Source organism: Parus major, chromosome 4, assembly GCF_001522545.3.
Source record: "Parus major isolate Abel chromosome 4, Parus_major1.1, whole genome shotgun sequence".
Taxonomy (NCBI): Eukaryota; Metazoa; Chordata; class Aves; order Passeriformes; family Paridae; genus Parus; species Parus major.
In genome coordinates, this window is record NC_031771.1 from 66,946,088 (window position 1) to 66,955,663 (window position 9,576).

At 65.1% G+C, this 9,576-nt stretch overlaps 2 protein-coding genes across 8 annotated transcripts; one reads left to right on the top strand and one right to left on the bottom strand.

Moving 5' to 3' along the window:
* Window positions 1-899: 899 nt before the first annotated feature.
* Window positions 900-3,027, top strand: LBX2 (ladybird homeobox 2). Its single transcript, XM_033513901.1, has 4 exons — window positions 900-967; window positions 1,959-2,222; window positions 2,362-2,381; window positions 2,626-3,027. The coding sequence occupies exons 1-4, from the start codon at window positions 900-902 to the stop codon at window positions 3,012-3,014; spliced, it is 741 nt and encodes a 246-aa protein (XP_033369792.1). The 3' UTR covers window positions 3,015-3,027.
* Window positions 3,028-3,841: 814 nt separating this feature from the next.
* TTC31 (tetratricopeptide repeat domain 31) lies at window positions 3,842-8,273 on the bottom strand. Of its 7 annotated transcripts, none has more exons than XM_019006340.2 (15): window positions 8,006-8,150; window positions 7,770-7,889; window positions 7,434-7,699; window positions 7,238-7,321; window positions 6,980-7,057; window positions 6,729-6,872; window positions 6,417-6,645; window positions 6,190-6,280; window positions 5,970-6,111; window positions 5,455-5,556; window positions 5,300-5,372; window positions 5,069-5,210; window positions 4,925-4,999; window positions 4,406-4,508; window positions 3,842-4,294 (listed from the first exon to the last, which is right to left on the bottom strand). In XM_019006340.2, exons 1-15 carry the CDS (start codon window positions 8,124-8,126, stop codon window positions 4,181-4,183), a joined length of 1,884 nt encoding a protein of 627 aa, XP_018861885.1. In that variant the 5' UTR covers window positions 8,127-8,150; the 3' UTR covers window positions 3,842-4,180. The 7 variants fall into 7 exon arrangements, 5 of the variants coding, with proteins under 5 accessions (XP_018861885.1, XP_033369728.1, XP_033369730.1 ...); XM_033513837.1 differs by having other exon boundaries at window positions 3,842-4,142; window positions 4,194-4,294; window positions 4,925-5,210; XR_004497078.1 differs by having other exon boundaries at window positions 4,274-4,294; window positions 4,406-4,591.
* Window positions 8,274-9,576: the final 1,303 nt, after the last annotated feature.

Here is a 9,576-nt window from a genome sequence, read left to right on the forward strand (position 1 = left end):
TGCAGGGGCAGGGGGGCTTTGTCGGGATGGGGGCAGGCACCGGGCACCGGGCAGGTGGCGGGGCTGGAGGGCGGTGGGGAGGCCGTGGCGAGGCCAGGGACGCCCCTCGTCCCCCGTCCCGGGAAGTTTCCTCCTTGTCCCAGAGGGACGAGCGCGGCTGGGAGGCCCGAGAAGCCGCCGGTGCTCAGCTGGGACACCGGGGACACGCGGCAGGCTCAGTCCGAAAGGAGGGAGAAGTCCCGGGGCCGGACACAGGGAACCGGAGAGAGCCCCGGCCCCGGTGAGCCGCCGCAGGCACCGGCAGAACCGGCAGCTTTATCGGGAGCCGCGGGACCGGGCTCGGCGCCGCCGAGTCGTGACCGTGACCGTGACCGAGCGCGGGGACCGAGCGGCGGATCGGAAACCCGGTACCGACCCCGACCCTCCGCGGGGACGGCGGCTCCGTCCGGGGCTTGGCACCCCCTGTACCGGTGGGCTCCGACGGTCGCTCACGGACCCGGGCTCCCGGGTTCGGCCGAACCGGGAGGACAGACGGACACCGACAGACAGCACGGCGCCTCCGGGAACGAAAAAATCCCTTACTGGGTTGGAGAGATTGACACGGACGGACAGATCGTTACTCCGGGATTAACGGAAAATCCCTCGCACGGATGGACACACGGACAGGCAAAGCACGGCGTCGCCGGGAATGAATAAAACCGTTAGCGGGACAGACAAACCGACGCGGATAGATCGAAAAAGGCTCCGGTAATTAACATAGAAAACAATTACCGTCCCTTACAGAGACGGACAGATAGAGTCTCCGTGATTAACGTGAAAAAAAACCCATTACCGGAACGGACAGACCGACAGTCACGGCAGAGGAGCGTGCTGGTAATTAACGGATACGGTTGGGCACAATGCGACTCACGCCGGTAACGAAAAACCCTTCGGACAGACGGACACGGACCGCTGGATCAACCCTCCCGTGAGTAACCGAACCTTCGTTACCGGCCGGACGGATGAACGAGAAAGGAGCCAGGCTCCTGTAATTAACGGGGGAAAAAAAATTCCCTAATTATGGAGAGGAGTAGCGGTAATTAAGGAAGCCACCATAGCGGGCAGACGGACGGACAGACAGAGAGGGGCTCCTGTGATTAACGAATAAACCAACCCGTTAACGGGCGGACAGACGAACAGAGCGGGGACGCCTCGGGCACCTGATTTTAAGGTAAAAACCCTTTTATCTGACGAACGGACACGGCTAGGAACGAAATAAGTGAAATTATATTAAATTATTAATTAAATATCCCATTACCGGGTGGACAGACAGACGTGAACGGGGACGAAAAAAATTTCCCTTTTCCGAGACGGAAAAGAAACGGGGCCGATCGCGGCTCCCAGAATTAAGGTAAAAAGGCACATTACCGGACGGACAGATCGACAGAAGAATCGAAAATAAAATAACGAAAATAAAAATAAAATTAAAAATAAAAAAAAAGCTTTACCGGTGACCAGACAGAAAAAAAATCGGAACGATAGAGGCTCCCGAGGCGGAGGTAAATTCTCGTTACCGGCCTCATGGAAGGACAGACACGGGATTAATAAAAATGAACGAAAAAAAGCCCCGCTGCCGGCCGGACAAACACGGGAGAGATCGAGGCTCCCGGGAAGGGGGTGAAGCTCCGGTACCGGCCGGACAGATGGACACGGCCGAGCGGGGATCTCGGAATTAAAAAAAACCCGGTCGCGAACCGGCCGCGGGTAACGGCGGAACGAGTCGAGACTGGCGGACAGACGGAGGTGCCGGTAATTCAGGTAAAACCTCATTACCGGGACGGAGCCACCGACACAGCCGGGACAGCCCAGGGCTTCCGTGATGAACAAAACCGCCGCGACGGAAGGACGGACTGACAACGGAGCGATCACGGCTCCTGAGCGGGGGTAAATCCCCGTTACCGGGGTGGGCGGACGGACAGAAACGGGGCCGATCGGGGCTCCGAGAGCGGAGGGGAATCCCCGTTACTGGAAGGCGGCATCGACCCCGTTTTTGTGACGGCGGTAAAGCCGTGCTACCGGGACAGACCCACCGACTCGGCCGGGACCTCCCGGGGGTTCTCTGCCGAACGAGAAGTGGAGTCCGCGCTCCGAAGAGACCCCGGGAGCCACCGCTGTTACCGGAGGACGCACGGCCCGAGCGAGCCGCGTTATCGGGAAGCGGGCCGTGCCCGAGGACCGGAGGGGTAAAGAGATCGGGACCGCGATCGGGATTCCTCCGGCGGCGCGGAGCCGTGCCCGGGGCGGCGATCCGCGTCTCTACCGGTGCCCACAGTGCTCGGGGTGCCTCCCGGTGTCTTTGACCTGACGCCGCTGTCCCCGCAGGTCGAGGCTCGGCGGTGCCGGTGCTGTCCGGGTGCCGGTGCCGGTACCCTGCCCCACAAACCCTTCCCCACCGGGCATCCCGGGGCCGTTACCGGTGTGATGTCCTGCACCCGCTGCCCCCGCAGTCAATACACAGCAGGGCGCCCGGGGGCCGTTCCCCGGAGCGGGTCCCGGTGCAGCTCCCCGTTCTCCGTGCCCTAACCCCGCTGTTCTCCGTGTCCTAACGCCGCTGTTGTCCGTGCCCTAACCCCGCTGTCTCCGCAGGTCCGTCCCCTCCGGGTGCCTCGGGCCCTCGCCCTCCCTGCAGGAAGCGTCGCAAGTCCCGGACCGCGTTCACGGCGCAGCAGCTGCGGGAGCTGGAGCAGCGATTTCGGCGGCAGCGCTACCTCTCCCCGGTGGACCGGGACGCGCTGGCGGCGCGGCTGGCGCTTTCCGCCGCCCAGGTCATCACCTGGTTCCAGAACCGCCGCGCCAAGCTCAAGCGGGACCTGGAGGAGCTGCGGGCGGACGTGGCCTCGCTGCAAGCGCTGCCCCCCGCCGCCCTGCAGCAGCTGGCCGGGCTGCCCGAGCCCCCCCCGGGGGCTCCCGGTACCGGCACCGGGACCACAGAGCCCGCCGAGCTCTCCGAGGAGGAGATCGACGTGGCGGACTGAGCCGAACACGCTCGGCTCCGCTCGGCTCCGTTCGGATCCATTCGGACCGACACTGCTCCGTTCGGATCCACGTAGCACCATTAAGGCCGGCTCGGCTGAGTTCGGATTCATTCGGCACCATTCGGGCCAGCTCGGCTGAGTTCGTATTCACTCGGGTCGGTTCAGGCCGAGCCCACTCCGTTCGGATTCACTGGACTCCCCGTTCGGCTCCGTTCGGGTGCACTCGGGTCCGTTCGGACTGACTCGGCTCCGCCACATCCGCTCGGCTCGGTTCCGAAAGGAGCCGAGCCCAGCCCCGCCCCCTCGGTGCACCCTTTTTCGGCTTTTTTTTTTTTGTTGTTTCGTTTTGGTTTTTTTCGTCTTTCCATTGTTTGTTGTTTTTTTGGGTTTTTTTTTTAAATTTTATTTTCTATCAGCCCCGGTGTAAATATTTGCAATAAAGGCGACACCTTAATATGGACCCCCGAGCCCCCCCACCCCCCACTTTTTTCCGGGCGAGCACCTCCCACCGCGGGCATTAATTTGTTTTAACCGGTGATTAATTACCGGCTGCGGCCGCTCCTGCCCCCCTCAATTTGCATATTAATCAAATTGTATTTGATCTCACGCCTGTCACCCCCCTCCCTCCCCAAAGCTCCTGTCACCAGCCAGTGACATTACGGGAGGGTGGAGACCCCCCCTCGCTGTCCCCTGGGGCTGCAGTGACATGGGGAGCGAGGGGGGACAGAGAGGGACACGGGGTGGACAGGGACATGGGGGGCTGGAGCAGTGGGGGTCCAGGACAGTGATGGAGAGGGCTGGCAGAGACTGAGAGACACCAAAGGAAAGCCAGAGAGAAAAACAAATCTCTGATTTATTAAAAAAAAAAAAAAACCCGAATTGGTACAAATCCCTGAGGGGTCACAGGGAACGGGCCCATCCTCTCAGCACAAGGGGCTGCAGGGTGGGCCCTGACCCCCAGCACCCCCAAGGCAGGAGGGGGACACATTCCCACCCCTGGCAGTGGGGGACAAGGCACAGGCAGGTACAGGCAGGTGAGGGGGAGCCCCCCCAGCAGAGCAGGGTCAACTGAGCCCCCCGGGGGTGGCCCTGGGAGCCCCCCCAGCAGAGCAGGGTCAACTGAGCCCCCTGGGGGTGGCCCTGGGAGCCCCCCCAGCAGAGCAGGGTCAACTGAGCCCCCCGGGGGTGGCCCTGCCCTTGGCACGGGGCACGGGGGTGGGGGTGGCGTGGACCGGGTGCTTGAGCTGCAGCAACAGCTTGCTGCCCTCCACGGTGGCACCCTGGGGACAGAAGGAGAGGGCAGGTGGCACCAGGACAGGTCCCCTGTGAGGATGGGGTGTCCCAGGGCCACCCGAGGGGTAAGGGGGGGTCCACAAGCCCCCCCAGCTCACCTGCATGGCCCTGAAGGCCTCCTCGGCCTCCGCCTTCCCAGAGAAGTTGATGAAGGCACAGCGGCGTCCTGGGAGCAGCCGCATGGAGCGGATCTCCCCGAACCTGGGGAGTACAGACCCCCAGATGTGGGGGGCAACAGTTAGAGATTCCAAAATGGGGAAGTGAAGGGTTAGAGACCCCCAAACCTGCAGGGTGGGAGGGTGAGAGACTCTCAGACATGCAAAGCAGGTTTAGCAACTCCCATCCCAAAAACAGAGAGTGAAACACCTCCAAATCTGAATGGGGGAACAGAGATTCCTAAACCTGAGGAGGAACAGTTAAAGACACCCCAAGCTGTGGAACAGAGACTCCCAAACCTGGGGGTGGTGTGTGAGTCAGAGAATACTCCCCAAGCATCCTCTGCAGCTCAAAACCACCAAGAGAATGAGGGCAGGGACAGAGCTGGGGAGCTTGGGGTCACCAGGGCTGTGCCAGGGGATCGGGGTCCTGGAGGAGGAGCAGTCCTGGGGGTCACTCACCGGCCAAAGGCACCACGCAGCACCTTCTCATTGATGTGGGAGGTGATATTGCCCACCCAGAGCGGGAAGCAGTCCCTGCCAAGAGCCATGCTGGTGTTATCAGAGCCAGCACTCCCCCCTCCCCACATCACCAGACACCCGTACCTGGCAGGGTGGCTCGCTGGCAGTGTTGGGTGGCCACTGGCCACAGCAGGTCCCTGTCCCGGGTCTGTCTTGGGGGTCCCTGCATTGCTTTTCTTCACGCTTGTGTCACCTGTGTCCTGGCAGCTCCTGGTTGTCCATCCCGCTGCCGAGGGGACAAAGGGGTTCAGCGCCCACCGGGGACGCAGGGATAGCCCTGGGGTCCCCCCCAGCCCACCCACCCCCGTCCCTTACCGGGGAGAGACAGCGGCTCCTTTGCCTTGAGCAGGAAGGGGGACATGGGGACACTGCCGGGGCTGCCACACTGCTGTGAGGGGACAGGGGTGAGGCATGGGGGGTACAGCAGGACAGGGGGCAGGGGCTAGGGGGGTTGGGAAAGGGGGTCTCACCTGCAGCAAGGCCTGGCAGGCCTTCAGCTGCGTGGCTGCCTCAGTGTAAGCCCCGTCCTGCCGCAGCAGCTCCTCGAAGGTGTGCACGGCTTCGGCATAGCGCTGTGGGCCAGAGGGCACCTGCAGCCCCCTGCCTGGCCCCACGGGCACCCCACAGTGCCCACCCAGCCCAAATGGCACCTCAGAGCCTCACTGACACCCCCCAGCACCCCCAGTCTGCTGCCCAGTCCTCCCAGCCCCAACTCACACCTAACGCAAGCGGCTCCCCCTGCTCAGCCACAGCACCCCTACACCCCTCCAGTTCCCCACAGCCCCCACCCAGACCCACTGGCACCCCTCAGCCCCCTCCCCAGCCCACCAGCACCCCAAAACCCCCAGTTTGTCTGAACACCACAGCACCCTGCAGCCACTCTGCAAACCCCATACTCCCTCCTGGAACCCACCAATCCCTCACCCAGCCGTGGCACACACCTCCTCCAGCCAGCCCCACAGTCCCTGGAACCCCCCCCAGGTACCTGGAGCCCCTTCAGGGCCTTGCCCTTGCGGAAGGAGCCCTTGGGCCAGCCTGGCCGCAGCGCCAGTGCCGCCTCCGCATCCTCCAGCGCCTCCTTGTAGCGGCCCAGCTTCTCCAGGCAGTACGAGCGGTTCCCCAGGAGCCTGCGGGGATGGGGGTGTCACTGAGGCCTGCCCCTCCCGCCCCACGACCTCTGGCTCACCCCAAGCCTCTCTGCTCACCGGTGCTCCTGGGGGTTCAGCTCCAGGGCGACGGTGAAAGCCCAAACGGCCTCGGTGTGCTGGCCCATCTGGGCTGCCTCGATGCCATGGCCTGAGGAGGCCACACAGGGCTGGTTAGTGAGGACAAGGGGAGGGATGGGCTCCTAGCCCAGCCCCCCTGAGCTGGGGAGAAGCAGGGAGAGCCCCCAACACCCTCCCCTCGCCCCTCTGGGGGTCCCTACACTGACCTGCAAGCGCCAGGCTCTGCTCTACTGTGCTGGGGCTGGGTGGCCTGGGCTGGAGGGGCTGGGGGGGCACAGGTTTCTCCACAGGCTCCCCACCCCCCTTCTCTGGCACCTTCCTGCTGGGCTCCACGCTCTGTGTCCCAGGGGAACAGTCACTGCCCGGGGGGGGCAGCCGGACCTTCGCCTTCTCCCGTGCTTTGCAGACAAAAGTGCAGCTCAGGTCCAGCTCCTCCTGGGGAAGCAGGGAGGGATGGGCAGGCAGAGCCCTGGGAGCCCTCAGGCACAGATGGCTCCTCTGTAGACACTGTCCCCCACCTCTGTCACTGCCGTGTCCTCCGGCTCAGGCTCCTCCGAGGGGTCTCTGGAGTCCCCAGGGCATGGGGAGGGCTCTGGGCAGCATCCCTCATCCTCAGCACCATCTGGGGGGGCCCCAGTGCCTGCAGGGCCACTTGGGGGGCTCTGCAAGGAGCGGGAGTGGGTAAGGCAGTGGGGCTAGGGGGAGATGGCCAGCCCCCACCTCTGGGGATCCCCCAGAGCAGCAGGAGGGGTCCAGACTGGTCACTCACTGGGTCAGTGTTTTTTTTGTCCTTTTTGTTCTTTTTCTTTTGACCCACTTTCTCCTGTTTCTTCCGGTCTTTTTGTTTCTGGAAAGGGAGCGCATGGACCCACGAGCAGATGTCAGGCAGAGAAATGCAGGTCCCACCCAATCCCACCACCCTCAGCCCCCAAAGCCATGCGATCCCCGAGCTCAGGGACCCGCTGGCAGCACCCCAGGAAGAGGCAGTGACCCCAGATCCCCGTGGCCCTTCCCAGAGCTCACCCACCTTCTTCTTCTGCTTCTTCTTCTCCGCCTTCCTCTTCGCCCGCTCCTCCTCCGCCACCAGCTCCTGCGCGTTCCTCTCGGCTTCCTGCAGGAGGGACGCCCTGAGCCAGGGCCACCAGCTGGGACCCCTCTCGTGATGCCAACCCGGGACCCCCCAGCCCCCGGAGAGCAGGAGGGGCGGCGGGGCCATTCCCCACCTCTGCCGTGAGCCAGGTGTGGCGGGGCGTGGGCAGCCGGTCTAGCCGCGCATCCAGGGCGGTCGGAGAGCTCCGGGGGAGCTGCGGAGACGGCTCCCAGCACAGGAAGGGCTTGCGGAAGCCGCAGTAGCTGTAGGGAACGGAGCCCTCCGCGACGGGAACGTCCAAGAACTGGAAACCTGCGTCGAACTCGTCCTCATCGTAATCCCCATCCTCATTTTCATCATCATCGTCATCCTCCAGCTGGTAATAATCCACCCTGGGCTCTGGCAGGAGAACGGGCTGTGTAAGGAGCAGTCCCAGGCACCGGAGCCGGGCAGCCCCCGCCGCACTCACCGTCGTCCCAGAGCAGACACACGTCCCCCGACTTGTACTTGATCGCTGCCGGAGAGGGGCCCTGCGACGCCACCGAGAAGTCGCCGAAGCTGGACATTCGGTGCCGGGGGCAGAAGGGTGCTGTGGGAAGCAGAAACAGCCTTGAGCCGGCGGAGGCGGAACCGAAACCGGGCCGCCACCGAGCCCCGCTCTGGGCTCCCTTCCCGGCGTCCCCCCGGCCTTCCCACGGCCCGTACCGCCGCTCCAGCCAGCGGGGCCGAGCGTGCAGCCCCAGGGGCAGGCAGCGGGGGCAGGCCCGAAGCCGCAGCCGCCCAGCCCGGGCCCGTCCCGTTCTCGCGTCCCGCCCGAGCCCCGCATCGCCACCGCCGAACTGCACCACGGGCCTACCGGAAATATGTCACGGAGCCGCTTGAGGCCGCGCCGCCGCCATGTTGGATGCGGGCAGGACGGTGGCCCGGAGGGCCCGATCCGAGAGGAACCGGAGCTCCACATCCTCTCCCTCCGTCCCCGCCTGCCCCAAGGCCGTGGGCTCTGCCGCCCCCCGCCGCTCGTCCTGCCCCTCACGCCGGGCTCCTCCTGGCGACCAATTTGGCCCAGCCCCTCGGATTAGCGAGGGCGCGGCCTAAGCCTCTTTGCTGCCGCCGCCCCCGGCATGGCCCGGCATGGACGCCGGCGGCGCTGAGCGGCGCGGCGGAGAGCTATGCCTGCAGGTGAGGCCGCTCGGGGCAGGGGGGGCTCGGACACCCCTGGCGGGGCAGCGGCGGGGCCGGGCCGGTAACGGGGTGGGCAGGGGGGCTCCGGGCCCAGGCAGCGCTGCGTCTCCATGGCAACGACACAGGGGGCGGGGCGGGGGGTGTGGCCAAAAGTGGCGAGCCCTGATCGGGGGCGTGGCCACAGCGGGAGTCGGATGGGGGCGTGGCAATGGGCATAGACATTTGTTTAGTGGGCGTGGTCACGAGTGCCCCCGCCCCTCGCCCCGGCGCGGGGGTCCTAAGCCCCCTGTACCCCTCCAGGTGGGCGAAGCCGGTCTGGGCGGCCTCATTCTGCTGCTGCTGACGGCCCGGCCGGGACCGGGCGATGGGGCTGCCCGCGGGGAGCTGCCCGAACCCGGTGAGACACCCGGGGACCACAATGGGGTGTGGTGTTCTGGGGGGCTGCGGGAATCCTGATAGGGTGCGTGGCCCTGGGGGGAGTGTGGAGGACCCTAATGGGGTCTAGGGTCCTTGGGGGGGGCATTGATGGCATGTCACGGGGTGTGGGGACACCAAGGGGCTGTGGCATCCTGGGGGACTTTTGGGGAACATGACTGGGTCCTGGTGGTGTCGGGGTTAGGATGGCAGTGGGGCAGTGATGGGGCGATGTGTGCAGGTGCTGCCCCACAGCAAGGTTCTGTGCACTGGGCGTCCCCACCCTACACCATGGTCCCTGCCCCATCATGAGGGTCCTGTGCCCCCCAGGCGGGTCGCGGGGGACCCTGGCACGCTCCTTGCAGCGGGCAGAGGCCATGCTGCGCAGCGTCACCCCGGGACTGCGGCGCCTGCTGTCCCCGCGGTCTTACCGGCGCAGTGACGGCGATGATGACGACGAGGATGAGGACGAAGCAGCGTCCGTCGTGGTCCCGTTGGAGCAAACCTTCCCAGGCCTGCGCCGCTGGCTCTGCGTCTGGGAGGACCCTCGCACCGAGACTTTCCTGGGGTACGTGCGGCCCCATCCCAGTGGCGCCGGTGACTTTTCTGGGGACGCCGCGCGGCAGCGCGTGGCGGAGCGGGGAGCGGCCCTGCACGCGCTGCTGCAGCACCGCCACCAG